At 36.9% G+C, this 18,458-nt stretch overlaps 1 protein-coding gene across 3 annotated transcripts in view; it reads left to right on the top strand.

Moving 5' to 3' along the window:
- COL12A1 (collagen type XII alpha 1 chain) overlaps positions 1 to 18,458 on the top strand; it is a 1,021,934-nt gene that overhangs the window by 979,747 nt on the left and 23,729 nt on the right. For all 3 annotated transcript variants that reach the window (XM_050786415.1, XM_050786416.1, XM_050786417.1), the window contains 8 exons: positions 1,063 to 1,186; positions 1,350 to 1,493; positions 2,986 to 3,150; positions 4,484 to 4,522; positions 4,619 to 4,757; positions 7,150 to 7,292; positions 7,575 to 7,684; positions 17,907 to 18,056. In XM_050786415.1, the coding sequence (XP_050642372.1) occupies positions 1,063 to 1,186; positions 1,350 to 1,493; positions 2,986 to 3,150; positions 4,484 to 4,522; positions 4,619 to 4,757; positions 7,150 to 7,292; positions 7,575 to 7,684; positions 17,907 to 18,056 (1,014 nt within the window). The remainder of the gene's footprint in view (positions 1 to 1,062; positions 1,187 to 1,349; positions 1,494 to 2,985; positions 3,151 to 4,483; positions 4,523 to 4,618; positions 4,758 to 7,149; positions 7,293 to 7,574; positions 7,685 to 17,906; positions 18,057 to 18,458) is intronic.

Here is an 18,458-nt window from a genome sequence, read left to right as displayed (position 1 = left end):
CTTCTATCTAAATCATTGACTCCTTAAAGCAAGAGACTATCTTTTTAAAAAACAATTCTCTCCTCCTTTTCTTTCCCATTTCTTTGCTGAATTTTCTTTATTTTGGCAGTTTGATCATCACTGTGGCATCATGAAAATAAGATATTTTGAAATAAACCACAAACAATTTCATCAGCAAAACATGTCGTCTTTTATGGAATAGTAGTATACTAAATTTCAAATCCTCAAGTAATCCTCTGGACCTTAATCCAACCCAAGAAGAGTAAAAATTCAGCCTAGTTATATTCTAAATTTAATGTGGTTATATTCTTAATTTAACCACATTAATTCAACAAGCAAGCTTTTTTTCATCCTTTTAGGAATTTGTATTTCTAACAAAAAATAGCTACCATATTTTATTAACTCCTATGTACCAGTTACTTTGTATACAGGATTATTAGTCTTTAAAACAATCCTAGAAGGTAAGTATAGTTATCCTCATTTTACTGATAAAAAAATCCATTGTCACATAGCTATTATATGCCAGAGCTAGAATTTGAACCCAGTGAATCCTGAGTACAAAGCCTGTACTTTTTCCACTAAATCCCATTTTCGATGAGTTTGTGATGAGGGATGATTACAATCACACACGTGACATTTTTATATTGCCATAAAGAACCGATATAGTCAGTGAGAAGCAGCAGTGGGCTGAGTCAACTGTTTAACCAACATTTGGATTCAAGATGGTATGTTCTCATGTCTAATCCTGGGACCTCACCACTCCCCAGCTTTATTCCTCCCTGTCTATGTCCTAGAGAAAGGCACAACATGAATATAGTATATTTTCATTATTAACATCAGTTATGACAATTTCATTGAAGATTGAAAAATAAAGAATTTAATGAGACAAGTGCAGTAGGTGTTATAATATTAGCTATAAAGAGCTTACAATATTCTATCAGATCTGAGATACTTTTTACAACCCCCCGCCCCCCGCTTTATTCTGCAGCTAGAGAATCATTTGAAGATTGAAATATAAAATGAGATGACTTATGCTTACTGCTAAACCACATTTTCCTTCAGGTTTCATTTGTGCAATACAGCGATGAGGTCAAGTCTGAGTTCAAGCTGAACACATACAATGACAAGGCCCTAGCCCTTGGGGCCCTCCAGAATATTAGGTACAGAGGAGGAAACACAAGAACAGGTACATGTATATGTAGACCTTTACTCTCCAAGCATTTGTAGTGGCAGAACTGAGTGTATTATCTCACGCTAATGTCTAGATTCTTATCATTTGGATGTGACTAATGGCATTGGGGTAGTTTTCACTGAGTTGACACTAAAATGTTCCACGCCTCATTCTATAGGCAAGGCCCTCACATTTATCAAGGAGAAAATCTTGACTTGGGAGAGTGGCATGAGGAAGAATGTCCCTAAGGTGTTGGTTGTGGTCACAGATGGTCGGTCCCAGGATGAGGTCAAGAAGGTGGCTTTGGTCATCCAGCAGTCAGGCAAGCACATACATAAATTTGATTGCACTTGCAATTTTACCATTTTTAAATTTCCACAAATGATTGCAAAAGACTAAATTTGCTGATGTTACTTTATTGTTTCTGTTTCACTCTGCACTGTATACCTTTGTAATGCTGATTTACATTTAATTATGGAATGGTTTGCAACTGCTCAAAATGATATGGTGTATTCTTTGTATAAGATGTGGTTCAGGATCGACAAGGGGCAAACCACATTTTCCCATAGTGGCTGGAAGGCTACAGAAAGCAGTGATAATGAGATGATGATGCTAGAGCAGGCTTCCTGCCATAGCAGAAATGAATCTTGATACTGCTTCCTGTGCAAGGAGAGAAAAAAGGAAGCCTTTAGCTTTAGCATATCTTTGCAGATGTAGACTTAATGATTGCTAAAAGATATGTTGCAAGGAATAGAGGTCTTAGGGAGTCATCTCTGGGATAGATCTTGGCAGTCAAATATACTGAGAGCCTCCTGGTAACACTGTCCTTTGGATTAGTTATTTAAGATCATTAGAGGTGAAAGCAGGTATTTCCAGTACTTGCATTAACAGCCCCCCTACGCACTGCTGTCCCAAGCAAGGTCTGAGGTGGATATATTTTTAGAGAGAATCTTATGCATAATTTGTTGTAGTAAATTATAAAGTATTTAATTACATGGAACTTGTCATCTGTACATGCAAGATTCTTTGGCTAAAATTATGAGTTGTGATTAGTGCTAAGTCATATTGTCTTTTTTTAATAGAGGTTGTTCCTGCTGATCTTTTATAAAATGTATTGCCATTGTGTTATACACTTTACACAGATTTCTGCATGTTTATGACTCCTGGTAGATTTAATTTTGGGCTTATAAATATTTGCTTCTTATGTTACCTTATTTATATCTAAATATATTTCTAATTCCTTATATAGCTTTTTTTCCCCCGATGTCAAATTTAGCTTTCGGAGTGAAAAATGTGCTTATTTGTCACAGCCTAAATTTGCTTATTTGTCATAGCCTGTCTGTTGCCAGTGAGAGTTGTAGATGCCATTTTCAAAATGGCCAAAGTTCTGCCTTTGAGCCTGAGTTTCCTGAGAAAATCAGTTTCAGGAACCCAGATTTTAAAATGAGCCCATTCTTAACTTCTGAGTCACATAAGCTTAAAATATTAATGGCTGCAGAACTCATGTGTGTATCAGGACTGTGGATCTGTGGAAGGCAGTGTGCACTACATGAAGTCTTTCTGCTATTAAAATCTTCATATTTAAATTGTTGGGATTTTATCTTAGGAAATCAAATTAAATGAATTATTTAAGCCAGAAAATAGAAAGACCTGGAAAAAGTACGTATTTATTAAAGAGAGTTCATGTCAAATAAAAGGACTTGCGTACAGTAGGAAAATACAGCATCATTTCTGATAAGAATTTTTTTGCATTGTTCTAACAACAAGGACAGAAAAAGAGATATGTGATTCATTCTATAAATTCTACTTTGCAGGGTTCAGTGTCTTTGTAGTTGGTGTGGCTGATGTCGACTACAACGAGCTTGCCAACATTGCCAGCAAACCAAGTGAACGGCACGTGTTCATTGTGGACGACTTTGAATCTTTTGAGAAGATCGAAGACAATCTTATTACATTTGTTTGTGAAACTGCCACTTCAAGTAAGTCACAGTCAACATGGATCTATAACCTCACTTATTCTGAAAAATAATTACTTAGTAGACAATTCTATATCATTTGTAGGATCAAGTCTGTGCATAAATAGATCCTGGGAAATCACTTGAGAACCTGATGAATCACTGTTCCTATTGCGATCATGCTAAATGTGTGCTTGTCAGAAGTTCATTTTTAGCCTTGAATATGTAATTTCCTTGTATGGAATATGTAATTTCCTTGTATGGAAAAGTGTTTTACTATATCCTTTTCCCACCACCCTAATGCCTATGACATTTGGTTAAATTAATCTCAGCCTCAAATTGCATACATAGGGCATTTCTGTGAGATGAAGGTTTTCCCCATTAGTAATCAATTGGTATTTGTTTTGTCAACATCCATGCTTCAAGAGAGCAATGAAAAAAAAATGGTTCCTCAGAAATTTAGTGGATTCCCATTTGTTTGTTTGGGTTTGTATTTTCAAGTTCAGCTTTTGAACTATAGTGAAGAACCAAAGATTGATTATTTAAGTCAATTTATTATCATCATCCATTAACACCAATTCTTGGTGTATAGGTTATGGAGGCAATTAATCTTTCATAATACCAGGAGGCAATTTATCCTACATAATTGATCAGGGGTCTGTGGCTAGTTCAGACCCCTGATCCTAGACAGGGCTATGCTTTACAAATATAATAATCCTCTCCATTAAACATTCTATTAAAAACAACTGGTTAAACAAACTTTCTTGGTTTACTATGAAAATTTATGCTGAAGTTCGGAGCGCAGCTGCACTGGTGAAAGTGAGTAGGGGGCTTGAGTGGTTTCTCTTCTGTTCCAAGTGGTCCTGGATGCAGCCATCTGGTACCATCAGCTCTGAGGGGTCCAGAGCAAAAACTACTGCACAATTGTTACTGTTACATGGTGTTTGGTAGCCAGGGTGAGGCTTGGAGACTTGGCAGAGAAGAGGGTTGGGGATGGACAAGCTCCTCCTACCTTTGCAGAAATCTAAAATTCCCTGGGAGGGAAGTTCTTTAAATCTATTGAAAAATGTGAAAAATTCCTCCTTTAATTCTATTTTATTATTTTTAAGAGTACTATAAAATTCCAATTGGATTAGAGAATGTTAGGGAAATATGTGTTACACTGGTTAATAGTATAATTTCTCCTACACATAGGAAGTGTACAAGAAATAATGTATAAAGGATTAAATAGAGAAGTTATTTTAGTAAATGAACAATGTCATTTATTACTTGAAATATGTTCATTGCTACTTTCTGTGCATATATAATTTGTACATCGTGTTGGTGAATCATACTTAAAGAACACTGTACATTGCAGGTTGTCCTCTCATTTATTTGGATGGCTACACCTCACCAGGTAAGCATTTATACTTTTGGGCTAATTAATTTCCAGATTTAAGCAATAAAATAATTAAAATGTACTTCATTTAATATTTTCTTTTTTGATGTAAAGGTTTTAAGATGCTTGAAGCGTACAACCTGACAGAAAAGAATTTTGCTTCTGTACAAGGAGTATCTTTGGAGTCAGGGTCTTTCCCCAGCTACTCAGCTTACAGGATTCAGAAGAATGCATTTGTGAATCAGCCTACAGCGTAAGTGTGACAACAGGAGGTTCTCCTTTTCTTTTCTTTTTTTTTTTTTTTTTGAGACGAAGTCTTGCTCTGTCGCCCAGGCTGGAGTGCAGTGGCCGGATCTCAGCTCTGGAGTGCAGTGGCCGGATCTCAGCTCACTGCAAGCTCCGCCTCCCGGGTTTACGCCATTCTCCTGCCTCAGCCTCCCGAGTAGCTGGGACTACAGGCGCCCGCCACCTCGCCCGGCTATTTTTTTTTTGTATTTTTTAGTAGAGACGGGGTTTCACCGTGTTAGCCGGGATCGTCTCTCGATCTCCTGACCTCGTGATCCGCCCATCTCGGCCTCCCAAAGTGCTGGGATTACAGGCTTGAGCCACCGCGCCTGGCCGAGGTTCTCCTTTTCTTAAGACCTGCAGAAAGTTCTAGCAATATTTGCTGACTTCCCAGAATCCTGGAACTTTAGAATTGTTGGAAGACTGCTTATGGATGACCCTGATTGGTTTTCTTAAATACAGTTGGGTTAATTGTTTCCAGGTTACATAGTTGTTTGCACACAGGAGACTAAGACTCAGGCCTCGTTATTCCCAGATCCAAGAAGCTCATGCTGGTAACATATTACTGACCCTTTTGAATTTAAGGCTAGAAAAGCTGTTAAAACAGGAAGGCAACTTAATATTTTGAACATCTCTCCCTGTGGTGCAGAGGACTGGATGGAATAAGTGCAGAATGAGAGCAAACATTGTTTTTAGTGTTTCAGACCTCTAGAAAATGAAAGGTAGTTTTTCTCGTCCATGATCAGACAGTTGGCATTTAGTTTTTATTGGCTGATGCTCTAGCAATCTGTTGTGTAGCTGTAGGTGTTATTTTACTTCATGAATGTTTGCACCTGAGTTTGATAACTGAAATCTGTATTTCTTATTCATTAAAATGAAAACTTTTTATGTTGAAAAATGTGTTTGCCAATTTATGGAGAGAAAAGAACAATGAGAAATAAAGGTATTGTAAGCTCAGGACAGGGTCAGAAATGATGTCTGAAATATGAAATGCTCTGAGAAAGCTGATGGAAAATTCAGACTAAAACCAAAGCTAATTTACTTTAAGAGGCACAGATCGTATTGTTGTAGTTTGACCACATTGTAAATCTCTAACTCCTTAATGGTTAACCATGTTGGCTCGGAGTTCTAGGTTTTTCAGTGAACCATAATACCCGGTGTTTAACTCTTCCAGTCAGCTCAACATATGAGTTCTACATTTTAACTTATGACAGCCTATTGTTTTCTCAAGCATCAGAACTTTTGACTGAAAGGAAAGAAACATAAATGCAATTACATAATTTTTTCACAAGCACTAATTAACTAAGGAAGGAGAAAAATGGGCTAGGTGAGAGATGAGTTGATGTGGAGAAAATATTATTTGTAACATAGAATATTATAAAGATAGTTCTTGAACATATAAAAGACATCATGTCAGCTTACCCAGAGCATATGTTTTAAAAGCAAGATGGCATTAGTGGTGTGGTATTAGGACATGAAAGCTCTATGTCCTCTATCAAAATTCATGGAAGAATAGCTTCTTTTCTATGAGTTTATTATCTGGTTCTTTTTCTTACCTTCAGGGAGAAAGTGTTATTAAATGGTCTCAGATAGAAAACCATTAATTCTGCTTCAAAGATTCCCCCAGAACAATGATTGACTAAAGTCTGGAGGGACACATGGGACCAATTTTTTGTTTTTTGTTTTGCCTTACAGCTTAGAGCCAAGAAACATTTCCTTTCAATTAATTCACATCCTTTTATCATCACTAAATGTTTGCACATGTATATGGCCTTCACATTTAAAATGGATTTTGTTTTTGGGAACATATGAGCTCTGGGGGTGATTTATTTGATTTCAGGGGAGAAATTTGGAAGTGTAAAAACTATTACTGACAGGGAGGGAGAGAGAAATTAAAACCTTAAGCCATTTTTATGATCTCATACAGCTGACATTTGAAATTAAGTATATAGGAAGATTCATTCTCTTTAAATGATATCCGTAGTCATAATGTTTATCATTCTAAAATTATCATATAATTTTATAATACTCTGTGTCTCAAAAAATTAGTTATTACTAGTAGGATAAAAGACTATTTTGTAATTTCCCAGACTTTTGTGACTTTATCAATTTAGAAATAATCGATTACAATTTACATAATGGATCTTTAGTGCTTGTTCTTTTGATGTGCTTCCTAAATTTTTCTCCTTCTAAGGAGAAGTCAGAAGGAGCCAGATTGTTATAAATAGCCTCTAATACTACCCATATGAGATTCTGGTGCAGAGATTTAAAAGAGTATCTGTTCTTGATGTTAAAGCAATCAATCTTTCTTCCTTTCATTTTTTTCTTTCCTCTCCTTTTTCTTTCATTTTATCCAACAGAGACCTACACCCAAATGGACTCCCTCCTTCATACACGATTATATTATTATTCAGACTTCTCCCGGAAACTCCCAGTGACCCTTTTGCAATTTGGCAAATCACAGACAGAGACTACAAACCACAAGTTGGAGTGATTGCAGACCGTAAGAATTTTTATCTTAAGGCGCATGCATACTTAGTTTTGATTATGTTTTTCTTTTCTCTTTTAAAAAACTTTCTGAATTTACATTATATATATATTTATTTGATATATACTTTTATGTTTGAACTTTTCCAAGTATAACACATCAGTAAACATCCTAATTACATTTTATCACAACTGAAATTATATTATTTTTAAAGAAATCTCTCGAAGAATCATTTGCTAATACTTTAAATAAAAAGTATACAATGCATGTGATTTAATAACACTATGTTGATTACAGCTTCTAGCAAGACGTTATCATTCTTTAACAAGGATATAAGAGGCGAGGTACAAACTGTTACATTTGACACAGATGAAGTAAAGACATTATTTTATGGAAGTTTTCATAAGGTAAAAACAGATTATTTGAGTCTTATTTCTAGAAAAAATATAAAACAAATTTATTATTTATTAAAATGTCATGTTAAATTGGTAGAATTATAACTATGTCTTTTAAAAATAAAATCTTAAAAAAAACGTATTTTAGAGAATTTGGTTAATTCAAATAATATTTAAAATAAAACAATATACTAATCAAGAGATAACTACTAACATTTTGATATATTTTTAATGCTTATTTCTTTTTAAAATTTGAATCATATAGTATATATAATATTATTCACCTACTTTTCTGGTTACCATTTTGTTATGAATCTTTGTGTCATTTAGTCTGCAAAGCTTAATTTTAGTGGATCTTTTAATTGATAATATTTCTTCTGCTTACTTTTCATTGAAAAGTACAAACATGCCAGTGAAATGCAAAAGTTGATAATATATCTTCTGCTTGTATTTTATTGAAAAGTACAAACATGCCAGTGAAATGCATAATAATTATTTTTATCAATCCAAAAACTATCAGTATCTACCAAAATAAGATAAATGTTTATGATATTAATTTTTATGTGAACACACATTCTTTAAAAACATAATTCTCTAGAAAATCTTATTAAAAGTTCTAAGATGCATTCTAGGGATTGTCTGTTCTTGATTATCTTAATCAATTTTCTGTATGTCAACATCCAGCAGATAGTAGAAACTTTTTTTTCAGGTTTCTGAAGGACAATTCATTGACAAATAAGCACTTCTTACTTAGAAAATACTGAAGTTGGAAGCGTTAGAAATAAAAAGAATGATCTAGGTTAGGAATGGAGGTTAGGAATGGACTTTTTAAAAAAACTTCTGTTTTAAGTTCAGGGATATGTGTGCAAGATGTGCAGGTTTGTTACATGAGTAAACATGAGTCATGGGGGTTTATCATACAGATTATTTTGTACCCAGGTATTAAGCATAGTACCCATTAGTTATTTTTTCTGATCCTCTCCTTCCTTTCACCTGACACCCTCTGATAGGCCACAGTATGTGTTTTTCCCCTTTATGTGTAGGAATTCACTTTTTAATGATATTTTTTCATCCATTGGATTATGTTAGCAGGAATACCAGTTGTTGCACAAATGCTTTAAAATTTCTTCAGTGTGGCGTGTAGAAAGATTAGCCTTTATACATAAAAGACAGATGTTTCCAGTTCAAGCTGATTCTCAAGTGAAAATTGAAGAAATTTCTTCTACTTGAGTAGATTTAGCAGTATTTCTTACTGTTTCTACTCCTGAGGAATCTTGCTTTCTTTCCAGATTGTTGTTCTTATTCATTAATCAGATTTTTGATAAGGATGCTAAAGGACTGTCTTCATCAAGCTCAAGGAAGCTTCAATGTACATATTAGTGATACCAAAAAAAAAAAAAAAAAAAAAAAAAAAAAAAAAGGAAAAACAAAAATCTCTGAGTACAATGGTATATCTGCTTAAAGGTTTACAGACCTCCATAGTGAAGTGAAGTAAAATAAATGCCTCATCGGAAAAGCGAATTCTAGTTTGGCAAGTGTTACTGGCTTCAACTGATCCTTATCTGATCTTAGATGTTGAATCTGGCAAAGTTCTTATGAACTTTTTTGGCTCAGTGAAACTTATATTTGAGTAACTTGCTAAAAAGGACTATTTTTATTTTTCCTTTCATAACCACTGAAGATATTGAGAATCTGATCATCTGCTAAACCACTGATAACCATTTGGTAACTATTATTTTAAAATTTCCAACTGTCATGGAATGCTTCATTTTATTTGAATTTTTTGAAAGGCAATATTTTTTAGAGGTCTGTAGTGATAGTCATTAATGATTACAAATCAAGACAATTTTTTTTGACATTCTCTTCTTTATACCATTTGCTTCCCCAAGAAAGATATTTGCATTCTTGGGTTTTATATAATGCCTATTTTTTTCTCCTCAAAAGCTCTGCCTTTTCTTTCCAAACTGTCTACCTTCTTCTTTGTTTTTTATTTTAATAATCTCTCTTTTAGTTTCTCCTTTTTTCCCACTGTGCTCTCTTTTGTCCTCCATTCCTTAAACCCATTCTTTCTTTTTTTTTAAAAATTTATTTATTATTATTATACTTTAAGTTGTAGGGTACATGTGCATAACGTGCAGGTTTGTTACATATGTATACTTGTGCCATGTTGGTGTGCTGCACCCATCAACTCGTCATTTACATCAGGTATAACTCCCAATGCAATCCGTCCCCCCTCCCCCCTCAACATGATAGGCCCCGGTGTGTGATGTTCCCCTTCCTGAGTCCAAGTGATCTCATTGTTCAGTTCCCACCTATGAGTGAGAACATGCGGTGTTTGGTTTTCTGTTCTTGTGATAGTTTGCTAAGAATGATGGTTTCCAGCTGCATCCATGTCCCTACAAAGGACACAAACTCATCCTTTTTGATGGCTGCATAGTATTCCATGGTGTATATGTGCCACATTTTCTTAATCCAATCTGTCACTGATGGACATTTGGGTTGATTCCAAGTCTTTGCTATTGTGAATAGTGCTGCAATAAACATACGTGTGCATGTGTCTTTATAGCAGATAATTTATAATCCTTTGGGTATATACCCAGTAATGGGATGGCTGGGTCATATGGTACATCTAGTTCTAGATCCTTGAGGAATCGCCATACTGTTTTCCATAATGGTTGAACTAGTTTACAATCCCACCAACAGTGTAAAAGTGTTCCTATTTCTCCACATCCTCTCCAGCACCTGTTGTTTCCTGACTTTTGAATGATCGCCATTCTAACTGGTGTGAGATGGTATCTCATTGTGGTTTTGATTTGCATTTCTCTGATGGCCAGTGATGATGAGCATTTTTTCATGTGTCTGTTGGCTGTATGAATGTCTTCTTTTGAGAAATGTCTGTTCATATCCTTTGCCCACTTTTTGATGGGGTTGTTTGTTTTTTTCTTGTAAATTTGTTTGAGTTCTTTGTAGGTTCTGGATATTAGCCCTTTGTCAGATGAGTAGATTGCAAAAATTTTCTCCCATTCTGTAGGTTGCCTGTTCACTCTGATGGTAGTTTCTTTTGCTGTGCAGAAGCTCTTTAGTTTAATGAGATCCCATTTGTCAATTTTGGCTTTTGCTGCCGTTGCTTTTGGTGTTTTAGACATGAAGTCTTTGCCCATGCCTATGTCCTGAATGGTACTACCTAGGTTTTCCTCTAGGATTTTTATGGTATTAGGTCTAACATTTAAGTCTCTAATCCATCTTGAATTAATTTTCGTATAAGGAGTAAGGAAAGGATCCAGTTTCAGCTTTCTACTGATGGCTAGCCAATTTTCCCAGCACCATTTATTAAATAGGGAATCCTTTCCCCATTTCTTGTTTCTCTCAGGTTTTTCAAAGATCAGATGGCTGTATATTAGTGGAATTATTTCTGAGGACTCGGTTCTGTTCCATTGGTCTATATCTCTGTTTTGGTACCAGTACCATGCTGTTTTGGTTACTGTAGCCTTGTAGTATAGTTTGAAGTCAGGTAGCGTGATGCCTCCAGCTTTGTTCTTTTGACTTAGGATTGTCTTGGAGATGCGGGCTCTTTTTTGGTTCCATATGAACTTTAAAGCAGTTTTTTCCAATTCTGTGAAGAAAGTCATTCGTAGCTTGATGGGGATGGCATTGAATCTATAAATTACCTTGGGCAGTATGGCCATTTTCACGATATTGATTCTTCCTATCCATGGGCATGGTATGTTCTTCCATTTGTTTGTGTCCTCTTTTATTTCACTGAGCAGTGGTTTGTAGTTCTCCTTGAAGAGGTCCTTTACATCCCTTGTCAGTTGGATTCCTAGGTATTTTATTCTCTTTGAAGCAATTGTGAATGGAAGTTCATTCCTGATTTGGCTCTCTGTTTGTCTGTTACTGGTGTATAAGAATGCTTGTGATTTTTGCACATTAATTTTGTATCCTGAGACTGCTGAAGTTGCTTACCAGCTTAAGGAGATTTTGGGCTGAGACAATGGGGTTTTCTAAATATACAATCATGTCATCTGCAAACAGGGACAATTTGACTTCTTCTTTTCCTAACTGAATACCCTTGATTTCTTTCTCTTGCCTGATTGCCCTAGCCAGAACTTCCAACACTATGTTGAATAGGAGTGGTGAGAGAGGGCATCCCTGTCTTGTGCCAGTTTTCAAAGGGAATTTTTCCAGTTTTTGCCCATTCAGTATGATATTGGCTATGGGTTTGTCATAAATAGCTCTTATTATTTTGAGGTACGTTCCATCGATACCAAATTTATTGAGCGTTTTTAGCATGAAGGGCTGTTGAATTTTGTCAAAAGCCTTTTCTGCATCTATTGAGATAATCATGTGGTTCTTGTCTTTGGTTCTGTTTATATGCTGGATTATGTTTATTGATTTGCGAATGTTGAACCAGCGTTGCATCCCAGGGATGAAGCCCACTTGATCATGGTGGATAAGCTTTTTGATGTGTTGCTGAATCCGGTTTGCCAGTATTTTATTGAGGATTTTTGCATCGATGTTCATCAGGGATATTGGTCTAAAATTCTCTTTTTTTGTTTGTGTCTCTGCCAGGCTTTGGTATCAGGATGATGTTGGCCTCATAAAATGAGTTAGGGAGGATTCCCTCTTTTTCTATTGATTGGAATAGTTTCAGAAGGAATGGTACCAACTCTTCCTTGTACCTCTGGTAGAATTCAGCTGTGAATCCATCTGGTCCTGGACTTTTTTTGGTTGGTAGGCTATTAATTATTCCCTCAATTTCAGAGCCTGCTATTGGTCTATTCAGGGATTCAACTTCTTCCTGGTTTAGTCTTGGAAGGGTGTAAGTGTCCAGGAAATTATCCATTTCTTCTAGATTTTCCAGTTTATTTGCGTAGAGGTGTTTATAGTATTCTCTGATGGTAGTTTGTATTTCTATGGGGTCGGTGGTGATATCCCCTTTATCATTTTTAATTGCGTCAATTTGATTCCTCTCTCTTTTCTTCTTTATTAGTCTTGCTAGCGGTCTGTCAATTTTGTTTTCAAAAAACCAACTCCTGGATTCATTGATTTTTTGGAGAGTTTTTTGTGTCTCTATCTCCTTCAGTTCTGCTCTGATCTTAGTTACTTCTTGCCTTCTGCTAGCTTTCGAATGTGTTTGCTCTTGCTTCTCTAGTTCTTTTAATTGCGATGTTAGAGTGTCAATTTTAGATCTTTCCTGCTTTCTCTTGTGGGCATTTAGTGCTATAAATTTCCCCTCAACACACTGCTTTAAATGTGTCCCAGAGATTCTGGTATGTTATATCTTTGTTCTCACTGGTTTCAAAGAACATCTTTATTTCTGCCTTCATTTCGTTATGTACCCAGTAGTCATTCAGGAGCAGGTTGTTCAGTTTCCATGTAGTTGAGCGGTTTTGATTGAGTTTCTTAGTCCTGAGTTCTAGTTTGATTGCACTGTGGTCTGAGAGACAGTTTGTTATAATTTCTGTTCTTGTACATTTGCTGAGGAGTGCTTTACTTCCAATTACGTGGTCGATTTTGGAGTAAGTACGATGTGGTGCTGAGAAGAATGTATATTCTGTTGATTTGGGGTGGAGAGTTCTATAGATGTCTATTAGGTCTGCTTGCTGCAGAGATGAGTTCAAATCCTGGATATCCTTGTTAACTTTCTGTCTCGTTGATCTGTCTAATGTTGACAGTAGAGTGTTGAAGTCTCCCATTATTATTGTATGGGAGTCTAAGTCTCTTTGTAAGTCTCTAAGGACTTGCTTTATGAATCTGGGTGCTCCTGTATTGGGTGCATATATATTTAGGATAGTTAGCTCTTCCTTTTGAATTGATCCCTTTACCATTATGTAATGGCCTTCTTTGTCTCTTTTGATCTTTGATGGTTTAAAGTCTGTTTTATCAGAGACTAGTATTGCAACCCCTGCTTTTTTTTGTTCTCCATTTGCTTGGTAAATCTTCCTCCATCCCTTTATTTTGAGCCTATGTATGTCTCTGCGTGTGAGATGGGTCTCCTGAATACAGCAGACTGATGGGTCTTGACTCTTTATCCAGTTTGCCAGTCTGTGTCTTTTAATTGGAGCATTTAGTCCATTTACATTTAAGGTTAAGATTGTTATGTGTGAACTTGATCCTGCCATTATGATATTAACTGGTTATTTTGCTCGTTAGTTGATGCAGTTTCTTCCTAGCCTCGATGGTCTTTACATTTTGGCATGTTTTTGCAATGGCTGGTACCGGTTGTTCCTTTCCATGTTTAGTGCTTCCTTCAGGGTCTCTTGTAAGGCAGGCCTAGTGGTGACAAAATCTCTAAGCATTTGCTTATCTGTAAAGGATTTTATTTCTCCTTCACTTATGAAACTTAGTTTGGCTGGATATGAAATTCTGGGTTGAAAATTCTTTTCTTTAAGAATGTTGAATATTGGCCCCCACTCTCTTCTGGCTTGGAGAGTTTCTGCCGAGAGATCTGCTGTTAGTCTGATGGGCTTCCCTTTGTGGGTAACCCGACCTTTCTCTCTGGCTGCCCTTAAGATTTTTTCCTTCATTTCAACTTTGGTGAATCTGGCAATTATGTGTCTTGGAGTTGCTCTTCTCGAGGAGTATCTTTGTGGCGTTGTCTGTATTTCCTGGATTTGAATGTTGGCCTGCCCTACTAGGTTGGGGAAGTTCTCCTGGATGATATCCTGAAGAGTGTTTTCCAACTTGGTTCCATTTTCCCCCTCACTTTCAGGCACCCCAATCAGACGTAGATTTGGTCTTTTTACATAATCCCATACTTCTTGCAGGCTTTGTTCATTTCTTTTTCTTCTTTTTTCTTTTGGTTTCTCTTCTCGCTTCATTTCATTCATTTGATCCTCTATCGCTGATACTCTTTCTTCCAGTTGATCGAGTCGGTTACTGAAGCTTGTGCATTTGTCACGTATTTCTCGTGTCATGGTTTTCATCTCTTTCATTTCGTTTATGACCTTCTCTGCATTAATTACTCTAGCCATCAATTCTTCCACATTTTTTTCAAGATTTTTAGTTTCTTTGCGCTGGGTACGTAATTCCTCCTTTAGCTCTGAGAAATTTGATGGACTGAAGCCTTCTTCTCTCATCTCGTCAAAGTCATTCTCCGTCCAGCTTTGATCCGTTGCTGGTGATGAGCTGCGCTCCTTTGCTGGGGGAGATGCGCTCTTATTTTTTGAATTTCCAGCTTTTCTGCCCTGCTTTTTCCCCATCTTTGTGGTTTTATCTGCCTCTGGTCTTTGATGATGGTGATGTACTGATGGGGTTTTGGTGTAGGTGTCCTTCCTGTTTGATAGTTTTCCTTCTAACAGTCAGGACCCTCAGCTGTAGGTCTGTTGGAGATTGCTTGAGGTCCACTCCAGACCCTGTTTGCCTGGGTATCAGCAGCAGAGGCTGCAGAAGATAGAATATTTCTGAACAGCGAGTGTACCTGTCTGATTCTTGCTTTGGAAGCTTCCTCTCAGGGGTGTACTCCACCCTGTGAGGTGTGGGGTGTCAGACTGCCCCTAGTGGGGGATGTCTCCCAGTTAGGCTACTCAGGGGTCAGGGACCCACTTGAGCAGGGAGTCTGTCCCTTCTCAGATCTCAACCTCCGTGTTGGGAGATCCACTGCTCTCTTCAAAGCTGTCAGACAGAGTCGTTTGCGTCTGCAGAGGTTTGGGCTGCGTTTGTTATTGCCTTGTCCCCAGAGGTGGAGTCTACAGAGCCAGGCAGGTTTCCTTGAGCTGCTGTGAGCTCCACCCAGTTCGAGCTTCCCAGCAGCTTTGTTTACCTACTTAAGCCTCAGCAATGGCGGGCGCCCCTCCCCCAGCCTCACTGCTGCCTTGCCGGTAGATCACAGACTGCTGTGCTAGCAATGAGGGAGGCTCCGTGGGTGTGGGACCCTCCCGGCCAGGTGTGGGATATGATCTCCTGGTGTGCCTGTTTGCTTAAAGCGCAGTATTGGGGTGGGAGTTACCCGATTTTCCAGGTGTTGTGTGTCTCAGTTCCCCTGGCTAGGAAAAGGGATTCCCTTCCCCCTTGCGCTTCCCAGGTGAGGCAATGCCTCGCCCTGCTTCAGCTCTCGCTGGTCGGGCTGCAGCAGCTGACCAGCACCGATCCTCCGGCACTCCCCAGTGAGATGAACCCAGTACCTCAGTTGAAAATGCAGAAATCACCGGTCTTCTGTGTCGCTCGCGCTGGGAGTTGGAGACTGGAGCTGTTCCTATTCGGCCATCTTGCTCCGCCGCCCCCCCCCAATTCTTACTTTTTAAACAGCTTTATTGAGATGTCATATAGAAAAATTGCATATACTTAAGGTGTACAATGAGGTGTTCTGATATACACACACATTGTGAAATAATCTCCACAATCAAGCTAATTAACATATCTATTACCTCTACAGTTACCATTGTGTGTGTGTGTATGTGCCGAACCAATTTAATCTAAGATCTAGCATCTTGCAAATTGCCAAGTATAAAATACCCCCACCCCATTGGCCCACTCTCATTTATCCCATCAATTCAAGTACCACCTTCAGTCACTCTCAGCTGTTCACATTTTTTTACCGAGCCAAGGATTCAAGCACTCTTCTTTCACTTTCCATCTAATTCCTGAATTGAAGTTTTTCAAACCTGGGATGAGAATGAGCAATATTTCAAGAACAGGAAATCAGTGACAGTGACGGGGAGAGGGACCTTTGAGGAGAGGGATCAACTAAAATAGTTTAAGGAAAGACGGACAGTTATCCCTTCTTGGGGATTCTCTTGAAAAGCTTTTGTTGTGTCTCCCTTCTATGGTTAAAAGATGACATGGATTCACTTGAGACATTTATAATAAGAAAGAAAGCTAGAATGGCAGAGTCTGGGAAGGGAGACGAGTGACAAGAGGCTCCCTATTTTTTTCTACTGGTCTAGGATCAACAACACATCATTTAGGAAATAGGTTGGTTACTCTACATACTTGGCACAATGATCTACAGGTAAAGGGCCAAATCTGAAATGCATTTAAACTGCAGTAAAACACACTGAATAAATTATAGCAAAATGTACTTCTAGAATGTGTTTCTCTATGGCTAGCATTCAATGAGTGTTACTGAAATAATTTTGTCATGAATTAAAAATGTTGAAATAATTTTTCTGGATATTGCGGTTTTTCACATGCCTTTTCAATGTTTGCATCTGTGGTTGTTCATATATGAGCCAAAAAGTTTTAGTTCTTATTAGATAAAAAAATATCCTAGTATAGTTTTCTTCTTGAGTTCAGTATTAGTTGATTGTCCTGGGGGCATTTAAACTTTATTTTTAGTAACCTATGTATTACTTTTATATAAAAGCAATATGTAATTTATATTTATCACAGATGCAGTAAACTTATGTTTTGGTGCTGATTCCATGTGGGAAAAATATTTAGTTTAAAAAATACTTTAGAAATTATTCTTATGCTTATCGACTGAGAACATTTAAGGGAATTTCTGTTCCTTTTAATTTGCTGCCAAACTTTTCAAAGTCATCATCAAGGGCTTACTTGAGTATTTGTGCTGTGATAAGTAGAAACTCTGAGCATAACTATACAGACAGGGATTACCCAGGACCATTCTTTACATTGTTGAAATACAAACATTTTGTTAATTATACTAATAGAGTTTTTAACATTCTGTGTGTCTTCAGTAGCAAACGAAAAATAAATCAATATAAACTTCTTTCCTTAAAAGGAAATTGAATCCTTAATTCTGTTGATGTCCAGAGTTGAATCCCTATAGAAGACATGTGCTACTTCTTTACTGTATGAGATATCTGTATGGTATGCAGATTATTTCTGCCTGAGATTGGGGAACAACAAACTGAAAGATGAATTTAGCAAAATTAGTGGAAGACATCTGAAATTTCCTTGTAGTGAATATAATAATATATACATGATTTATTAACCTCTATTTGAATAGCTCTTTATAGCTTACAAAGTCATTTCATCTACTACATCCTCTCTGGTCATCTCAGTAAGAGTAGATAATGAGAAAACAAGAAATTATGCATGTATATGTGCATGTAGGAAACTGAGACCAGAGGTTAAGTGGCTTGTCTAGTTTCATATTATCAGTGAATTATTTCATTGACATTGCCAACTGTTCTTGGATTTTTAGAGTAAGACTTTTGAATTAGGATGAAAATAGCTTAAAAAACTTAAAAAAAAATCTGATCTGAACTATGCAGAGTCAGCTAATTTTTTAGTGTAGAAATTTTATAATGGAAACAAATTATCTTTTTAGGTTCATATTGTGGTGACCCCAAAAAGTGTTAAGACTTACATTGACTGCTATGAAATTATAGAAAAAGACATCAAGGAAGCTGGAAATATAACAACTGATGGTTATGAAATTCTTGGAAAACTCCTTAAAGGGGAAAGGAAATCAGCCGCAGTGAGTAACACATTTTTACTTTTCTTGGTACCTTGTGTTGAGATTGAAATGGCATTTTCTAAACAACTCCATGAGTTTTATTTTATTCTGTTTTTCTCAGTGAGTTTTAAGTTGTCAAATTTCTTGGTCAGATCAAAACATTGGAAGAAGTACATTGAGGAAATATGTCCACAGAACATAATAATGTGCTTTAACTACTTACTAGAAACAAAATAAGATGTCAAGGCACCAGGAAACACCATGCAGTCATCTCGAAACAGGATCAAATTGGAGAATACCACACAAAGAGTTGCCAGCATACCCAGTGAAATAGAAAATCATTCCTGTTTTGTTCTTCAGCAATAATTGTTAATATAGATTTGTGCAGTCAGGATATTAAGCATTTGGGGACACTAGTTGCAA

This window comes from Macaca thibetana, chromosome 4 (assembly GCF_024542745.1).
Source record: "Macaca thibetana thibetana isolate TM-01 chromosome 4, ASM2454274v1, whole genome shotgun sequence".
Classification (NCBI taxonomy): domain Eukaryota; kingdom Metazoa; phylum Chordata; class Mammalia; order Primates; family Cercopithecidae; genus Macaca; species Macaca thibetana.
The sequence above is the reverse complement of the archived record's forward strand: the minus strand, read 5'-3'. Positions and strand labels throughout refer to the sequence as shown.